The 19,615-nt window shown below is 41.5% G+C and overlaps 2 protein-coding genes across 5 annotated transcripts in view; both read left to right on the top strand.

Annotated features, from left to right (window-relative positions):
• The window catches only part of CPT1A (carnitine palmitoyltransferase 1A), a 70,253-nt gene extending 54,405 nt beyond the window's left edge, over positions 1–15,848 (top strand). For 3 of the 4 annotated variants that reach the window (XM_037899520.2, XM_037899519.2, XM_037899521.2), the window contains 6 exons: positions 399–563; positions 1,749–1,883; positions 5,141–5,293; positions 7,032–7,136; positions 8,879–8,971; positions 12,703–15,848. In XM_037899520.2, the coding sequence (XP_037755448.1) occupies positions 399–563; positions 1,749–1,883; positions 5,141–5,293; positions 7,032–7,136; positions 8,879–8,971; positions 12,703–12,789 (738 nt within the window). In that variant the 3' untranslated portion in view covers positions 12,790–15,848. The remainder of the gene's footprint in view (positions 1–398; positions 564–1,748; positions 1,884–5,140; positions 5,294–7,031; positions 7,137–8,878; positions 8,972–12,702) is intronic. The other variant, XM_043548587.1, reaches the window with a different exon arrangement.
• A 1,912-nt stretch (positions 15,849–17,760) lies between these two features.
• The window catches only part of TESMIN (testis expressed metallothionein like protein), a 38,214-nt gene continuing 36,359 nt past the window's right edge, over positions 17,761–19,615 (top strand). Inside the window, exon 1 of the mRNA XM_037899522.2 lies at positions 17,761–17,875. Within this exon, the coding sequence (XP_037755450.1) occupies positions 17,833–17,875 (43 nt within the window). The 5' untranslated portion in view covers positions 17,761–17,832. The remainder of the gene's footprint in view (positions 17,876–19,615) is intronic.

Genomic DNA, 19,615 nt, shown 5'->3' on the forward strand with positions numbered 1-19,615 from the left:
CATTTTTAATTACTCACTAATACATAAAACGGTGAATGTAAGTCAGTTGAGTAGGGATGTCTGCAGAAAATGGAGCATTTTCCCTTCTTTCCTTCCCTGTATTTTATGTGGGGCCCGAGGAACCAGAATCCTTTATAAATGTCATCATATAATACTATTTAAGCTCTAGTGACTTAGAAAACATCTCAAAATAGAAAATCATAACAATTTTGCTGTATTCCTGGAAGCATATTGACTTCCCTGATTTTTTCCATTTTTTTAGCATGAGAGTTTAAATAGCTTTCTGGTCAGATTTTTTTTAGCTATTTATATATGAATGAGCTTTTTATCATTTTCTTAAAGAAACAGTGCCATTTTGTATTATGTATGTATTTAAAAAAATTTGTTGCTGTTCTTAGTGCCAAGAAGTGATTGAGAGGTCCCTGTGCACTGCAAAATCTCTCGCCGATGATGTGGACTTCTGTTGTTTTCCCTTTGATGCTTTTGGGAAAGGGTTGATCAAGAAAGCCAAAATAAGCCCTGATGCCTTTGTGCAACTTTCCCTTCAGCTTGCTCACTATCGGGTAAGAAGCTACAGAATGTCATAAAAATGGATATAATAAAGCTGTACCATGGCTAAAAATATACAGACATCTTATATGCATAGGCTTCAATCCAACTTCTGTTTAAGTCAGTGGAGACACTCCCTTTGACTTCAGTGGGAGTTGGATCAGGCTCTAAATGGTCTGCTAGCTAGAAATTCAAGATTCCAAAGGTCAGTTCTATGACACACACAGAGATTGTTTGCTGCTTAATTAGTAATCTATTTACAGAAGTCCTGCACTTAAAGGAAATGGATTTGATTATCTAGTAGGTATTTTTTCATTTGTAATATCTGTTATCCTAAACCATACAAATTTAATCATATATGTTTGGTTACTTCAGTAGTGTTCATAGATATTTAGACTGTGGTTTCTTTCCCCTTTCGTTAATCCTCTGTCAGTAGTATGATTTTAGACGCATCTCTGTGTCAGAACGAGTCCCCATTCCTGTTGTTGACTTCGCTTGGTAGCTTTTCTCAGTTTAAGGTATTTTCACTCCATTTTTCTGATGCTGTTGTAGATGGAATCTCTTTTTAACATGATCATAGAAATTTAGACTTTCTCACTACTGCAGCCAATTTTCTCATCCTGAATTCTGAAAGTATCCATGAATGCGCTTTATCAGGCCACCACCCTGAGCAATAGTTCATGTCATTGTTACTTGCAGTCTTCATTAGAAGGAGTAACTGGCTTGCACACCTGTCCTGACTTGTATTTTAACCAGAAAGTTGCTGATGCATATTAATTGGTGATGTGTAACTTCCTTGGTAAATTTTAAAAGTAGTGCATGGGATGTAATATGCCCAAGTACAGTAATATATAGGAACCTTTCCATTGACTGTTCAAATGGGTTTTGGATCAGGCCCTGTCAAGCTATAGAGGACTGTGAAGGGAAAAATTGTGCGGGATAGTTTGTGTTAAGCTTTTGGTTGCTTTCACCAGAAATTTTGGGAAGTAGTTGTTGAGCCAGTTTTGTTTTCAAAGACTTTAGGATACAGACTGTGTTTCAGGTTTTAGGATGAAAGGATAAATACTTTAGTTTGGTCAGTTTAATTTATGGTGTGATTTTTTTTTTAATTGGTTTCTATGCGCTTTCCTTGATCTGCTGCTTTATAACACCAGATTTTAGTCTGAGTAGATTTTTCAATCTTTGTTTTTGTCTCCAAGGACATGGGAAAATTTTGTTTGACATATGAAGCCTCTATGACCCGCCTGTTCAGAGAAGGCAGGACAGAAACAGTGCGCTCATGTACTACTGAATCGTGCAATTACGTTCAAGCCATGGAAGATCCAACCCAAAGTGTAAGTTCATTGCAGCAATTCATGATAAATTCCCATCAATTTTGTGTACATATATAGGTATCTGGTAATAAAACACAGACTTCCTGTGACAGTACACTAGATGCATTTACTACATTGTCTACCAACCCAGAAATAACATTAGCTGTACAAATAAACCCCATAATAGGTTTTAAATGCTTAGGAACTACTATATCTTTCTTCCTGAATGAGGAATAAATGTCTAAGTTTGGATCTACACTGCAAAGTTTTGTATGCATAGCTATGTCAGTCAGGGGGTTGAAAAAACAATACCCTCTATCTGACATAGCTATGGCAGTAAAACCCCCAGTGTAGACACAGCTATGCTGAAAGAGTGCTTCTGTCAACATAGTTAAGGTTTGGGGATGTAGTGGTGTTATGTCAACAGAAAAACTCCTTCTGTTGGCATATACTGCATAAACACTAGAGGACTCTGCCTGTATAGTTACCCCAGCAAAGCATTTGTCGTATAGACAAGGCTTAAATGCAGAGTAGTGGTGATAATCTGTACTTCTGTATCATTGCAGCAGGATTTCAGAATTGTTACATAAAAAGAGAATCGCAGTAACTAAAAAACAAAAAGTGACCCTTTTCTTTGCAACTCATAATTTTCACAAATATAAATCTCTTACCATTTTTAAGCAAAAAATGTGTTCTTAGAAGGAGAAACTGAGCAAATGAATGCTATTGCAAGGTAATTTTCTGTAATGCAAACTACTGTGCTAGCTGTTTGTGTTTTACTTTAAGAAATAAATATTTGATAGTGGTTGTAATAGTATGAATGCTGACAAGGGAACACAAACATTTCTGGATGGCATCCTCTGATAATACCAATAAAACACTCTAGCTAACCTAGACATAGAAGAAAATATTGAACTGCAGTGTGGCTCTTCTCCTAGTTTTTATCATGAATTATGCAGCTGCTGTTCATCTCCACTCTGATTATATATTAAACACAGTGGTTACTAATATTGAATGCTGCTAGTTATTTTAAAAAAAAAAAGCTAGCAGAACTTTCTTTTCTTTAAATGTTTGAACATGTTAACATTTTATGGCTCAATTTTGTGTTGGTTCTTATTTACCCAGAATTTCTTGATTAGAAACAGAAGCCATGTTAATCCTTTATGCTGTAGTAGCCATAACGTAGCATTATGGCCTCACTGTGAGACTGAGCAAGAGAACTCCGGGCCTTGTTATGGGTAAAAACTTGGTGGGAGGGGGAAAGGTTGTGTGGCTTTTTTACACAGATGTTTAATAAGTAAATGTCATGGGAAAACCTAAACAGTTAAGAGGTAAATGGAATACATTCTAAGTAAAAGTTTTCTTGACTGTGAATGTCTCTTTAAGTGAAGCAGATAGTTCTGCTACTGTACAGTTGGTAGGGTAAAGTCCTGTTTTACAGCTGTGCAGTGCAAGTCAATGTCTTGTGAACATACTGTATTAAGATAACAGAAAACATGTTCATTTTACGCAAGTATTGCCCACATACTGCTCAGTCCAACAATGTGAAAGGTCAAAGTGAGGACACATGTACAGGCTGAATTATGTCCGTTGAAATTGTCACTTTTGAGTTTACAGCTACAAGTAGGCATATTGCTGAAGACACCTTTGTGACGCCACCATTGAGTGTGTCCAATTAACATAATTTTAAATACCATCTTTGCAACTTCCTGATATTATGTAGTTTTAAACCAAAATTCACAGTTGAAATGGTTATTTTACCCTATGATCTCTTAACTTGGTGCTCTCAGACTGATAGTGTAAAGTACTACGATATGTCACATTTCACAAGATCACTGTTGCCTTTGATGAGCTTGGAAATTACTTACCTGATTTTTCAGATGTGTTGAGCACCCACAGCTCCTGTGAACTTCAGTTGGAGTGCTAGCAATATTGAAAATCAGGCCGAGAATTCAAACTTAATTTTTAGAATTGTTTTTATTTATGCAGTATAAAAAGTGCTTTTCACCCTGTAAACTTACTGAATGCTATGGCAGAAAGTCACTGGAAACTGTGGGTGCGCAGCATCTATGAAGATCTTTCTTTAGGTGCCTAGATTTGAAAATCTGGGCCTGGGCTCATTTCAGAAAGTTCTGTGACAGTGTCCTATTATTTGGCCAAACATTTTAAAGGTAAAGGTTATGGCCAAGGTTTTTTTATTATAGTAGGTCAGATGATTCAACCATCTCAATCACTTATGACGTCTCCAAGTCCTGAATGGGCTTCTCTGAAGGCAGTACTTCAGTCTCTGATAGGATGCTGTTTCTACTAGAATACCTTTTTCCTTTCTTTATTTCTACATCTGATTTTTTCCTCCCCCATTTTTCCTGATCTCTGCTACTTCTCCTTTTTTCTGTTTTTTCCTCCTGCATTCCCCTGTGCACCTTTCCACCCACCCTTGTTCTTCTATCCCTCTCTTTGTAACTCTTCCCCAGTGGCTTCTTCTATTGGATGCTATCATTATCTCAAATAACTAACAGGAGAAGTATTACCAACTTCTTAAGCCAAACCAAGGGGACTGTCTAAGACCTTGTACGGATAGTACACCATGCTGTGATGGGAGAGGGCTCGGGAAGAAGTGACAATTTATCATGCTGTGAGATAGCACACTGGGTGTATGAAATAATCTGACAGAATATGCTTGACTATCTAGAAAATGACTGTTTTATTTAGGAACTAAAATCTTCTATTGCTACTGACGGCACTATCTATCAGCCTCCTAAAATAGCTGTTAAGCTCCCAGTTCTTTCATCAGTTCGATCAGACCTGCTTTTTGTACCTGTTTAAGCAGAGTAATACAAAAACAGAGTAAGATTAGATTCTTTTTGAACTATAATCTCTCATGAAGCTTGATTTGAAAAGATGCACAATGAAGAGGCAAACTTCATAGGGCTAGTGTTGTAATCATATCTCATGCTGTACCTGATTCAGTGGAGTTATATCTCTGAGTTCTAAAACTAAATGTACCTTCACTACAGTTCTACCAGAAACTATTGACATATAACTCCAGAAATTGAAATATATGTAAAAACTAGAAAAGTTGGATTTTTAAAAAAATCCATCCCACATCACTTCAAACTTCCTTTCTTGCTGTTGGTAGTTGTTCCTCATAGCTGGTTTTTGTTGCATACTTTGTGTTGTACTTGGCTTTTAGTGCTGCAGGTTTTGGTTTCGATTTCCCAATTTGAATACCTTCTGTCTGTTTCCTTGGTGTTTTTTTTTTTATTATTATTCTTTAGAATGAAAAGAGGTGTAAACTACTCAGGATTGCTGCTGATAAACACCAGCACTTGTATCGCCTTGCCATGACTGGTGCAGGCATTGACCGCCATCTGTTCTGCCTTTATGTGGTGTCCAAATACCTTGGTGTTGAGTCTCCTTTCCTTAAGGAAGTAAGTAACCTTTCTTGGTTGCTATCCAGTCATGCAGCTTCATCAAGTAAACAAAAGATTAGTTATCAGTAATTAGCTTTTTCTGATATGAGTTTACTATAATTTTATGTTAAAATGTGTAGTTCTAAGGAAAATGTGAGATTGAATTGGTTACGCTGACATTTTGAAATACATTAATGATGCTAATTTAGCCCTGGTCTACACAACAAAATTACTTCCCTATAATTATGTTGCTCAGGGGTGTGAATAATCCATACCCCTGAGCGACGTAGTTATACTGATCTAAGTACTTGGTGTAGACAGCGCTATGTCAGCGGAAGAGATTCTCCTGCCGACATAGCTACTGCCTCTTGCAGAGGTGGAGTTAAGTGTTATTAAGTCTTCACCAGAAGCACTACAGTGGCACAGCTGCAAATTTGTAGTGTAGATCTTCCCGTAGTAGTATTCAGCTTTATAGGAGACTAGATAAGATACAAAGACACAACTTGCAGAAAACTATTTTTGTAGAGTAGTAGGTATCAGCAGTGGTTCAAAGAGATGTGACAGGTATTGCAAAAAGAATGATTGATAGTGATCAAGGCAGTGGAGTTAGGCTTTTAATTTTCCTCTAGATTACATTACTTACATGTAAGGTGAAGTCACTGTAAAATATCACCCTTTGAAGTTAGTTTGCTTAGGAAACCGTATATATGTTACGGATTATCGCACGAACAGAATATTATCTTGATCAGTGGTTCTCAACCCAGGGTCCAGCTAGCAAACAGCTGCGGCCCAGCTATGTGCTTTAATTAAAATAAATAAATAAATAAAATAACCACAGCTGCCTGGCCCCACATGTGGCGGGGTCCAGGTCCTGGCTCCAGCTGCCCCACCCTGTGCGTGGCGCTCTTGGCCCCACTCTGTGGAGGAGTCTCTGGGCGGGGAGCGCTGGACAGAGAGGTCTGGTGGGGGGGATAGTGGGGTGGGCGCTGTGGTTCTCAACCTGCGGCCCACGTAACACGGCCCACAATTATAAATATAGGTTGAGAACCATGGATCTTGGTTAATAAAGTTCTTTAATTTCATTATATAGTTTGGGTTTGTAAGGTCTAGACATGCAAAAATGGTGCAGTATTGCACTTTTTCTCATAGATGACAAAAATACTTTGCTGCTTCATTCCATAAAAGATTAATCACATATGGGATCATTGTCTGGGTCACAGAGATTAATGAATGTAATGATCAGGCTGAGGAGGAAAACAACTTTTTGCAGTTTTCCTTAGTCCTGTCTTGAAACTGGTGTGCTATAACTAGAGATCACACAGAACTCTTACTTTTTTGTAAGGGTTACAGTTTCTTAATACTTTACTGGGCAAATCAAGGGCCTGACCCAAAGCTCATTGAATTTAGTGGGAATCTTTCCACTGACTTTAGTGGGCATTGGATCAGATCCCTAGTGATCACGCTTCTTATTTCAACAAGCCTTTTCCAAACATGCTACTAACAGGAACTTAATCTGTTTTCTGTATGGGATCAATGTCAAGACCTTATGTGCTGCTCTTTTTTTAACATAGCTTGTCCTGAAATATAGATCATTCATTTTAACCTGTTCATTCCTTTGGGAATGTTTATTGGAGTTCATATTTAGTAGTAGTGCTTTATTAAGCAAAGTCTTGTAGCTTAGCTTGATCACAAATACTTAATTGCAACACACAAACTGTCCATATGCACATTACTCTGGACTTCATATGCTCTAAAGGTTTTGTCAGAGCCTTGGAGGTTGTCAACAAGTCAGACACCACAGCAGCACATTGATCTGGAGAAGAACCCCGAGTTTGTATCCAGTGGCGGAGGCTTTGGACCTGTAAGTTTGGGGGTTTTTTAAACATATTTTATAATGCATACTTCTTAAACATGGGCTTAATTTGCATGCGCCTAACTTGAAACTTTCATCTCAGTAATATGAAGACTGAAGACGAGTTGGGGGATTATGAAAGTATGTGTGTTAATGTTTTCCTTTTGTATGTATGTGCTGAGGAGAATCTGTTGTCTTGGCTTTGTTCTTTTCTTTCAGACTAGGGAAATTGGGTGGGTCTTGCAGAGGAATCCAGGTGTGCTAGGCAGACATAACTATACCATGAAAGCTGGTGGATGGGGGCTTACTTCACCTCTTACTTGTGGTATTTGTGTTCATTATGACACATTCCTATTTTCTGCTGAACAACCACTGAGGACACAGAGTAGCTGCCGATGAAGGCTCATGTGTACTGTACCTATTTTTGTTAGATTCCCTCCAGTCAAAGGTGGGGATTGCAGTATATATGCTTTGTGATACTGTACTCTCTGACCAGCTAATGAGCCTGAAAATACCTTTAAATCACATCCTTGGTATGATCTTTATCTTTTCTCCAGTACATTGAGATACATTTTTTTAAAATTGCAATGCCATAAAATAAGAGAGCTCCCCAAAGGGGTGTTCAAATTAGGAGGCTTCTGAATAGATATGATTTTTTTTCCAAATAAGACTTTTACCTACTCAACAAGACTAAGTGAAACTTTCCCCAGCAGCATTTGAACCTCTGAAATCCTTTCTATGGGGTAGTTTGACTTGAGAAACGTTTCATGAACCACAACATCCAGATTATATATAGCCAGTAATTAGTATCCAAAAGAGGACACTTTTGCCAACAAAGAAATGTGTTTCAGCCATAGGGATTTCAGTCCATTCTTTTTTGTCCCATCATTTTTGCTCTTACTTATGTTCCATTGTCTCACTCATCAAATTCTCTCTTCCTGTTTCTTTTTATTATTTCTTTTGTCTTGCCCCTGAATGTTCTCTTCACTTCCAAATGGGCTCCGCTTGTGATACCTCTAGCATCCCTCCAAAAACTGATAGAGGAGCTCTTCCATTGTGACAATGGCAGCCCAAGGACTCATTACTTCATTACTCCCTAGTTTCTCTGCTCTTCTTTTAAAGCTCTACAGAACATGACCCTGTAGTATAAAGAGAGAATACTAGGGTATCAGACTGCTCAGCAAGAATGGGAGATGCCCCCACGTGCAGGGAGGATGCATTACATTTAATAAGTAGGAGGTGCACAGCTGGACAGTCCTTCCTATGTGTATTATAGGTCTGTCCCATGGAGCTGCATTTTGACACTTGGATGGTCATGTGCTGATAACATTGAAGGCAGACCATTTAAACTGTTCTGTGTTCCCCTAAATAGCAGTAATTCTTTGAGCTGAAGCATCATTAAACATACATTAAAATTTATTTTTCCATTACAGCAGAGGTGGTCAACCAGGGGTTATATCAAACTTTTTAGAGAGCCACTCCAAGCCTTCTAACAGTAATTATAGTAAAAGTGAGGGGCCAAATTTGGCCTGGTTGCAAGTTGCGACCTGACATGCGGGGGAGGAGGGCGGAAGGGCTCCAAATTTTAAATAAATAAATAAAAAATGCCAAGGTGAGGCATGGTTCAGAAAAGGTCAAGAATCCCTGCTTTAGAGAAAACTTGAAGTTATTTTAATACCTGGTTATAGAACAGGAATTGTGCTGTTTATATATGAGTGTATTAAACCTATTGCTAAATACTTTTTCCACAGGTTGCTGATGATGGTTATGGTGTGTCTTACATTCTTGTGGGTGAACACCTCATCCATTTCCATGTGTCCAGCAAATTCTCTTGTCCTGAGACAGTAAGTGTGAAGTAAAATTACAATTCTATTAACCTTTCCTACATAGCTCAGTAGTGATTACATTTGCGGATTCATTTGTGAAATGCCCCTGAAGTCATATTTTTAAAAACATATCTGAATCTGTAGTATATGGCTTCTCTGTGGTTACTCCTGCTGACTTTTTTAGATTTGCTGTGAATCTGTTTTTCTGAAATTGTGTGTGTTGAATATCTTTATAAACAATGGAAGTTGCCCCCATTCAAGTTCATCCAGACTTTCATACACCATGAAAATATATGGCCTGATCTTTTTCTCACACATGCAGTGCCATGTGACGCATGTAAGATAGTCCATATCCATCCAGTAAACACCACTGGTGGATTCTCACTTTTTAATACTGCACATCTTTCTTCAGGCCTTCCACTAGTTGGAAGCATTGGAGCTTTCAGACAGTGCAGAATGTATGCCACCTCTTTCTGAAAAAAGTCTCTCCTCACCTAAACAATAGTTTGTGAAGTTTGTCCAGTTATTGTGTTGATCAGTATTTAATAAATGTGTAATATATTCTGAAGCTTTTAGTGAGGGTCATCCATTAGGATCAGGTGGGAATATCCTGTGATACAGGGCGAGCCTCAGCCATTCACTTTATTTTTTTACTGTGTTTCTATAAACCTGCTGAATTTTAGCCACATAGGTGATCTCATCGTCTTGTTGGGACTGATCTCATAGGTAATTTAAGATATCTTAACGACGCTTCCAGTGCTACTACCACCTATTCATAAATGGATGAGGACATACATTTTTGTCCTTGCATCATGGAAATTGTTTTTTATTGGATTATAGATGCCCTTAATTATTCATCCTTTAGTTGCCTTGATTTTTTTGCCTTACTCATCAGTGAAGTCAGAGTTCCACGCCAAGAAGGAAGCACTTTTTATTTGTGATCTTGACTTCAATACTGTTTCTACACCCAGTGCGCACTGTGTTCAGTGTTATAACTGTTTGGTCCTATTTTTAATCTTAATTCCTTCCTTTTGTTATTGATCTTTAACTTACAAGAAGGAAAACTGGTCGGGTTCAGAGTTTATTATTAATAGACTAGAGTATTGTTGTACAATTATTTACTATAGTTTTCATAACCCTCTGGTGCCAGAAAGATAAGAAATCCCAACACAACCTCAAGTACAAAATGTATTTGTAACAGGTGTCCCCCCCCCCCCCCCCCCCGTGCCACCTGATGTACTGGGGTACCACTGAGCCTGCCTGTTCCAACAGCCGGGGCTCCCTTACACTGTCCTGCTGAGCCAGGCCCTCAAGCCTACTCCAGCACACACACAAGTAGGGACACGCCCAGCTGCAGAAAGACACAGACACTGAAATCAGCTCTGCATGGGAAGATTCAGCTAGGGAATTGTGCAGCAGTTGAGTGCACACCACTCTCTGGAGTGGAAATCCAAACTTGTATCATCTTGCGTTGCATAGAGAACTGTGCAGCATAAGCTCATGAAGATTGCTCCCTCCCTCAATGTGGAGGAAGATATGCACAGCTATTTGCCTCCCAGTTATGAAAACTGGTTTTAGAGAAAACAAAAACAAGTTTATTAACTACAAAAGATAGATTTTAAGTGATTATAAGGGATAGCAAACAGATCAAAGCCGATTACTGAGCAAATAAAATAAACACGCAAACTAAACTTAATACACTAAAAAAACTGGTTACAAGTAGTAATTTTTCACCCTAAATGTTGTTTTAAGCAGATTGCAGAGGTTCTTGGAGGCAAGCTGCTCTTGCTTGCAGATTAAAACTCCAGGTATTTATTTCACAGGCCAGACACCTTCCCAGCCTGGGCTCAGTCCCTCTCCCCACCACTTTGTTTCTTAGGCCGTGTCTACACTGGCAAGATTCTGCGCAGTAAAGCAGCTTTCTGCTGTGTAACTCCCGCGGTGTACACACTGCCAAGCCACTTAGTGCGCAGAAACTCCTCAGTTGCAGCGTTGCAAAAAAACCACCTCGAGAGTCGTAAGCCTTACAGCGCAGAGTGTCCAGCGCTGTATTGGCAGTGTAAACACATTACAGTGCAGAAAGCAATCAATTGGCCTCTGGAAGTGTCCCATAATCCCTCAAGTGGCTGCTCTGGAGATATGCGCCTCTCCCCTTTCAAAGCTCTGTTTCTGACAGCCATTGCATGATGTGCTGATCTGCTCTGGGACACAAAGCAAACCATTAATATGGACTGCTCATGCTGTTGAACACAGAGGCAGGCATGTGTGTGTAAGAGAGAGAGAGAGTGCTGTGCAGAGAGCCCAGGGAGGGAAGCGGGGGCTTATGTCGGGGTCCCCCCCCCCACCCCCCCGGCTCAGGACTGGTTGCTTCCTGCCCCTGTCTGAATTTACAAGACAGCATGCTGACACACACTGTCCCCCAAAACACACACACACACACACTCTCACTCTGCCCGCCCCCCCACTTCAGTTGAAAAGCAACTGGCAATGTAGTAGGATACCCATGGAACAATGGGATTGGGAAACCTGCATCATGTGATGCTGTGCCTGCCTCAAGAGCCATTGCAAACCCTTCCCAAAGCACCCTGCGGCCAGTTGCACAGTGGGATAGCTACCACAATGCACTGCTGTCTTTGCTGTTGCAAGAGCTGCTAAGGTGGATGCGCTCCACTGGCACAAGGAGCACAGTGTGGACATGCAACAGCAGTTTAATTCCAGCGCTTTAATGAAAGTGGTATAACTTGTTGCGCAGAAACTTGCCAGTGTAGACATACCTTTAGATGTTTCCAGCAGTCATCCTGGGTGGGGATTCAGTGAAGAATGAACTTAATTAAGTCACTCCTCGGCCTTAAATAGGTTTTATGTATAGCGGGAATCCTTTGTTCCCCCACTCCCCTCTCTCCCCCAGTGGAAAAATACTGGTATTCTATTATGGAGTCAATGCCATGTGACTTTGATCACGTGACCCTGCAGTGTCAAAGCAGCCATGAGTCAGAGGCCATTTGTAGCATCCCAGGAAGGTGGGAAATTAGCTGATTGCATTCTGTCTGGTGAGCATTCCTCAGGTGCGAACACTTTTGTAGAACAGATGTATAGTCAATATTCCTAACTTTAGATACAAAAATCATACATGCATACAAATAGGATAATTATGTTCAGTAAATCATAACCTTTCCAATGATCTCACAAAACCCATCTTGCATAAAATACATCTTAGATATGCTATAATCATATTATAACAACATTTCAATGAAGAATATGGGGTGTAGTGTGTCAAAATTGTCACCAGAGACTTCATGTTAAAAGATTTCTCCCAGGTCATCTATATTTCCTAATATTTTGGTGTCATTTGAAAATCAGTTCCTGCTGAGTCTTGTTTACAAAATAAAAAGTCACTATTTGAAATAGTAATCTGCAAAAGTCAGTGCTGTTCCTGAGGGACAAATTTTTTCAATTTAACCTACAATAGAGACCAATATAATTTCAAACTAAAATACAGCTAAATTCCATTTACAGGGAAGTAAATGGAAAATGGAGGAGGATCCATGCTGAGATAGCCCTTTTATACACTGCATTAAATTTTATTCAGATTTTCATTCTCCTGCTTCACTATGAATAGATGACTGCTTCATTCCATAAATTTCAATATTACAAAAAATGAAAAGAGGAAATAGATAAGTTTGGCTACAAGATAATGGTGGCATTACAACTGCATTACAACTCTTGCTATATTTTTTTTATTCTCTTAGGATTCTCATCGTTTTGGAAAAAACATCAAGCAAGCAATGGTTGACACCATAACTTTATTTGGCGTTGGTATGAACTCTACCAAGTGATTCCTTAATATCAATGCCAGTGTCCTACCATTGGGGTGAGAACTCTTCTGATCAATGAATGAAAGCAAGTTGTACTCTGGAACGGTTAGAGGGGCATTTGGGTCATAATCATCCAGTGATCACCTGTGAATAAGGATTCAACACCTAGGCTGAGGTTCAAATGTCCCATCATTTCACAATAGCTCAGAAGAGTTTTCTTCCCATAAGAGATGACTTTTGACATCCTATGTGATTCTAGGGATACTATAAGGCAACATCATATGAAAGATGTGTACTGTAGGCCTGTCTCAATTTTGTGTACATATGGTAACTTTTTACTGAAAATCTGGGTCTCCTTGTATTTCATAAATGAGTGGATAAAATGTATTAAGTCAACTTCAATCAGCAGAAAGTATTTGACTTCCTATGTACTAGTAGCAAAACATCAATTAGTATATCTGCTACTTCTGTCTGACAGTGACCAGACTTGTGGGTATTCATCTAAGGGGGTTGTCACTTTTTAAAGGTATTTCTTAACCTGACATAACCTAATATAGTGCACTAACTGGAAAATATACTGTGCTTCTTGGAAATAAGTATATGCTACAGTGGGTGATAAAATAGTTGCATTACATAAAAGAATGGCAGGTATCACCTATTTTCCTCTGTTTTATAAGCATATAGTTTGCCGCATCTTAATTTTATTACCATATGAACATACCTGCATGTTGTATGAGCCAGTGCCTTAAAAATGAAAGGCCTCAAATACAGGGAAACCTTACACTGTGGGGTTCTTGTTTTTTGAATTATTTCTATACATTTTCTATGCTGAACAAGGGGAATGGGATTGTAAATTTAATTCTCAAGTTGTGATTTATTTAGGTGCAACATCGGATAAGAGTTCATGTTTTGACACATTGCAATTTGGCAGAGGGCCCCTATGTGAAATGCCCCTTTGTCTGGCTAATGAAAGACCAGTCCCGGTGAGACAATGAATTCACTTTTTTTCAGAACCACATTTCTAAAACCCACCATTTTGCTGAATAAGTCACCTAAGATAACTGCTGCATCTCATGTACATTTTCTCTGGGACTCCAGGGAACGTAGCCATGAGCCACATACAAGCCCGTTGGGCAATCCATAGAAGAAGACTCTCGCAGCTAAGGAACTGCATCTTGTCTACCCTCATGCTTAGAGCAGCACATTTCCAAACATCTTTAAGCGGAAAGGATTAAGACTGCCAAATGGTAATGCCAGAATGGTGAAATCTAGCATTCCCTGGTCTCTGCCTGGAGAGGGTCTGGGTAGGGCCAGGGAGAATTAACACAGTTAATGAGGAAAGCATATGGGGGGGGGGGGGGAGGGAGAAAGGGGGGAAAAAAACTGAGCAGTACCACTCAAAAAGGTATATAATGGAAATTTTAAAAGCAGAGTAAAGAAACCTTCACAGTTCATGGTTGCTATGAAATTAAATGAAGTAGCTTTTTGTGATACCTCTCTTCCCTGGGATTCAAGGTTGTGTTCCTTTTAGTCAGTCTTTATATCACACAAAGCCTAAGCAGCATAAAATGTGGCAAGTACTTTATATACAGAGCAACTGTATATAAAAGGATCTTGTAACATATACAGGGGTGGTCAGTACAAAAATGACTGCTGTTCCAGGGCTATTATAACATTAACAGCCCTGTAAAGGAAAATGTCTAATTTATCTTTAGATTGAGAATATGAATATTTTCTGACCATAATCTTGTTTTGACTCTGCCACGTAAATTTTTTCCCCTCTGGGTTTCACATGAATTTGATACACAAGTTTGGGAAGAGGCCCTGCTGAAGATCACAGATGCATACTCATGTAAATATTGTAATGCAGGAACGCGACAGAAGTGGGCCAGATAATTTTTATTGGGTCAGATACAGTGTGCAGGCAAGGAGATTATCAAATAAGCCTTACTGCAACTGGCAGGCATGGCATCTAATCAGACTACTGCAGCAACTTCACAGTGAATTGTCCTTTTGAAGCTGCAGAAATCATGCACTATTTATGATGACCACTGACCAATCTGTATTAAATTAACATTGACAGATTCGCTTGTAGGAGAATTTTTTATTAAGAAAATGTTTAGGTTTGACTCTCAGGTTTTAAATGTTACATATGTAATTGTAGGTAGTGCAGTTATCAATGCAATTTTACATTCCTTAAGAGAGTGTAAATATAATTGGCACAGGAAGAGTTCGTTTTTATTGTACATGTTGAAAAGGGTAAGTCTTATGTATTTTTTATTTGGAGCAGATAATTTCTAAACATGGTTTGTATTTCATTTATCTTAGAATGTCAACTGCATGTAAATAAAAATGTGCTCTTTTGGATGTAAATCTTAAAAATGCACAGTGAATGTAGGTTATCATTAATTAAAAATTTTTTAATCTTCCTATCCTCTACATTATGTATACGCAGTGAAACTGCTCACTTTTGTTTGCTTCAAAGTTGTATGAAAGTGACAGTTTAGCTCTAATTTTTAAGTGTGGTACACAATACTAAGAAGCACTGCCAAGTTAAAATATTATGTATATATTTAGAAAAATTCTTGATTGGTTCTCAACCAGTGATTTAAGGAGGACAAAGCTAAGGTTGAGTGGGTAATAGAATGTGGTAGGAATTATAGTAAATCAGTTATTACATGCGATTGAGGAATTGGCTGGACAACTCAATTGTGCATTTCCAGAATTTCTAATATTTAGCTTTTTGGTGTGATTTGGGAGACTTAATATTTAGGTGTTAACACTTACTCTGGTTGATGGCCCTAACTATTTTTAAAGTTTTGTTTGGGTGGGAATATGGATTAGGGTGCCTGACTTTAGCCCCACAAGTTTAAAAAAGTTCCTGATTTATTATGCTTTGCACCATATTGATTTCCTATATAGGATTTACTAATTTATACTGGTTTATCGTGCTCATTTACTTCACTTGTACTATTTTTTCATCATTTATTTACATCTAGTACTACTAGTTTGTTCTTTAATTATATTTGTTCTGCCTTTCTGACTCTGAAAAATAAAAATTAAGGGTTTCACGATTATCACCCATTCTGTTGGAGTCTTCTTCCTTATCCTTTGCTCCCATATCTCTGCTCGTGGACCTAGGATTACTACCTTGCCGTATTTGAGCGGCCTGTCTGTTTTTTGTTTAGTTTTAATAAACGAATTTGCCAGTTGTCAGAAAAATAATTTAATCTAGACCCACATAAAAATAATTCTGGTAAAGTTTTGCATAATTATCATAATAGAGTGGGATATCTAATGTTAAAGGTTTGTGTCCAGCTAAAGATGCTGCAGTGTTCCCACTTCCACAGTTTAAGGAATAACAGATCAAAGCTGTTGAAAATACAGCAGCTGTATGCTAGAGTTGTCAGGCATCTAGTTTTTGATCCCAGAACGCCGGGTCAAAAATGAACCCTGGCGGCTCCAGTCAGCACCGCTGACCAGGCCACAAAAATCCGGTCAGCGGTGCAACAGGGCTATGGCAGGCTCCCCAGCTCCACACAACTCCCAGAAGTGGCCGGCATGTCCCACTCTTAAGCACAGGGACAGTCATGGGGGTGCCGCACGTTGTCCCTGCCCTGAGTACCGGCTCCACAGCTCCCATTGACCGGGAACCAGTTGGCTGCAAGGGTGGTGCCTGCGGGCGCGGGCAGCGCACTGAGAACCCTGGCTTCTCCACCTAGGAGCCAGACATGGAGGCTGATTCCTGGAGCAGTCTGAGGTAAGTGCTGCCTGGCCAGAGCCCATACCCTGGCTCCCCCCTCCCCCCCCCCCCACACACCCCTCAATCCTCTGCCCTAGCCCAGAGCCCCCTCCTGCATCCTGAACCCCTCATGATCCTACCCCAGAGCCTGCTCTCCCAGCCAGAGCCCTCACCCCCTCCCACACCCCCCTGCCCCAGCCGAGTTAAAGTGAGCGAGGGTGGGGGGATGGAGTGAGTGGGGGCAGGGCAAGGGTGTTAAGTTTTGTGCGTTTGGAAAGCGGGCAGCCCTGCTGTATGCCCAAGTGTGAGAGAAGGTGTGTGTCACAGGAGAGTGAGGAGACCAGTGTTAATCTTATCGGTATGTCTTATCTTTACAGAGACCGCAAGTGGCTGTTCAGGGAGGCAGGGGAGTTGCCTTGTGCCTGGGGGTTGGCGGTGCTGTGGGCTCGCCTTGGGGAGGGGAGGGGAGGGCAGGCTTTCTGCACTTCAAAGGTGATAACGGTCCACGGCCCTGTAAATCCACATGCTGGTGATGTCTATTAGACCGTAATCGCTTTAAGGAGTGAACGCAGGAGTTCATTTAACTACATTTAAAACGTTTTCAGGCGCGGCGCCTACAGCCGTGGCCCAGCGCTCGTTTTACCTTCGTATTTTTCAAACAGCAACGACTCGGGCCCAACAAAGCTGGTTCACGCGGAGCGCTTGGAAGTCGGGTAATGGTCCGCTCGTAGGGACAGAAAGGTGGGCACCAGAGGGCAGCATGGCACCGTGCAATGGATCAAACACCACCTTACCCTAACGCCCCCCCCCCCCTTCTTCGGCAGCACGAGTACACGCTGCTGCGCCCTGTCCCCAGGAGAGGCGCGGGGGGACCCGCTCCCAAGGGCCGTGCCCGGGCTGGGCCGGAGGCGGCGTGGTGCAGCGCGCGCTCTCTGGGGCCTCGCCCGCCTCCCACGCGCTGCCGGGGCGGGCCGGGGCAGCCATGCGGGAGCCGGGCAGGGCGACGGACGCTGCCCGAGGACGCAGCCCGGCTTCTGCGCGCGGCGGCGGTGGCGGCGTCCCCCGGGACTGAGGCTCCCGCCTTTGCGGTTTTGCGCACGCAGCGCTCTGTGGCTAGCCCGCGCGAGGCCTGAAGTGGCCGGGGGCCCGTCCTTGGCCCCCGCCACGTGACTCCACCGGCCCTACAGAAGCTCCCTCCCCCGCGCGGCTCTCGCGCAGGCCCCCCCAGCGCCTTCTCGCTCGGCCCCAACGGTCCCCGGGCGCGCGCGGGCGGGACTAGGCACGCTGACCCCTCCGAGGCCCAGCGCGGAGCCGGGCGGGGCATGGAGGGAGAAAGGCGGGAGCTCGCTGCGGGGCGAGGGGAAGGTGAAGGAGGCTGCAGCCTGATCGCCGGGGGGGAGTGAGCACACCGTGTTGCCCCCCCGCGGGGCGGGGCAGGCTATCCAGCCCCGGCATAGGGGGTCCCAGTGCAGGTCCCCCTCAGGTGGGGGTTGATCCCTGGACCGGGGGTCCCAGTGCACATTATACCTGCAGATAGAGGGAGTGTCGTGATGCACACGTGGGAGAGCTGTCCCTAATGCAGCCCGCAGTGCTCCGGGGGAGATGGGGGTCACAATCCAGCCTGAGCTTCCCTTGTGCCCCACTGGGGATTAAAACCCATGTCCCTCTCATGTGGGGCAGGCTCAAAATCCAGTCGTACACACAGAGGGTTGAGAGTCATGTTCCCACTGGGGTCCCAATCTCCCCTTTCTTCTGCAAATGATAACACAAGCAGCGTTTAGAAACCACAAGCTACCAGTTCCTCCACACACCCCATCCTGGAGTCTGGGCACTAGTTATTTCTTGCCCCAGATCCCTGCAGATTTTGGATGCAAATCTATCACTCAGGCTCCTGGGCACAATAGGAATAATAAAACTTTTTCTCTTGTCCTTGCCCTCTTTTCTCTCCTCTGTCCCCTGGGGTTAGAGGATTGTACCTGTGTCTCCCCACCACACTCCCTGTCTCCCTTGGGGTTGAGTGTGACAATCCATCCCACCCCTGCTTGAGTATTGAGAATGATAGTAAACTAGTTTTCAGGGTATATCTCTTTGTTATATATTTGTCGAGTGGATAGCACAATATTGCCCTGGACTCTAGGAACTACTGTAATATAAATAATATTTATATGGAGCTAACGTGACTAACAATTGCTATAATAGAATATAAAGTGTTGGATTTGCATTTTTTTAAAATTTGCTAAAATTTTGGCTGCATATTCAGTCCTGGTTATGAATTTTGCCAACATGTGGGTTTGTTTGGAATTAGACTTTGGTTTGGGCTCATCTTTAATTGTGTAAAAAGAAAAGGAGTACTTGTGGCACCTTAGAGACTAACACATTTATTTGAGCATAAGCTTTGGTGAGCTACAGCCTACTTCATCGGATGCATTCAGTGGAAAATACAGCGGGGAGATTTATGTACATAGAGAACATGAAACTGTCATAAATATAAAGGGAAGGGTAAACCCCTTTGAAATCCCTCCTGGCCAGAGGAAAGCTCCTCTCACCTGTAAAGGGTTAAGAAGCTAAAGGTAACTTTGCTGGCACCTGACCAAAATGACCAATGAGGAGACAAGATACTTTCAAAAGCTGGGAGGACGGAGAGAAACAAAGGGTCTGTGTGTCTGTCTTTATGCTGGCTTTGCTGGGGACAGAACAGGAATGGAGTCTTAGAACTTTTAGTATGTAATCTAGCTAGGTATGTGTTAGATTATGATTTCTTTAAATGGCTGAGAAAAGAATTGTGCTGAATAGAATAACTATTTCTGTCTGTGAATCTTTTTTGTAACTTAAGGTTTTGCCTAGAGGGGTTCTCTATGTTTTGAATCTAATTACCCTGTAAGGTATCTACCATCCTGATTTTACAGAGGTGATTTCTTTACTTCTATCTACTTCTATTTCTATTAAAAGTCTTCTTGTAAGAAAACTGAATGCTTTTTCATTGTTCTCAGATCCAAGGGTTTGGGTCTGTGGTCACCTATGCAAATTGGTGAGGCTTTTTATCTAACATTTCCCAGGAAAAGGGGGGTGCAAGTGTTGGGAGGATTGTTCATTGTTCTTAAGATC

The sequence above is a fragment of the Chelonia mydas genome, chromosome 6 (assembly GCF_015237465.2).
Source record: "Chelonia mydas isolate rCheMyd1 chromosome 6, rCheMyd1.pri.v2, whole genome shotgun sequence".
NCBI lineage: Eukaryota > Metazoa > Chordata > Testudines > Cheloniidae > Chelonia > Chelonia mydas.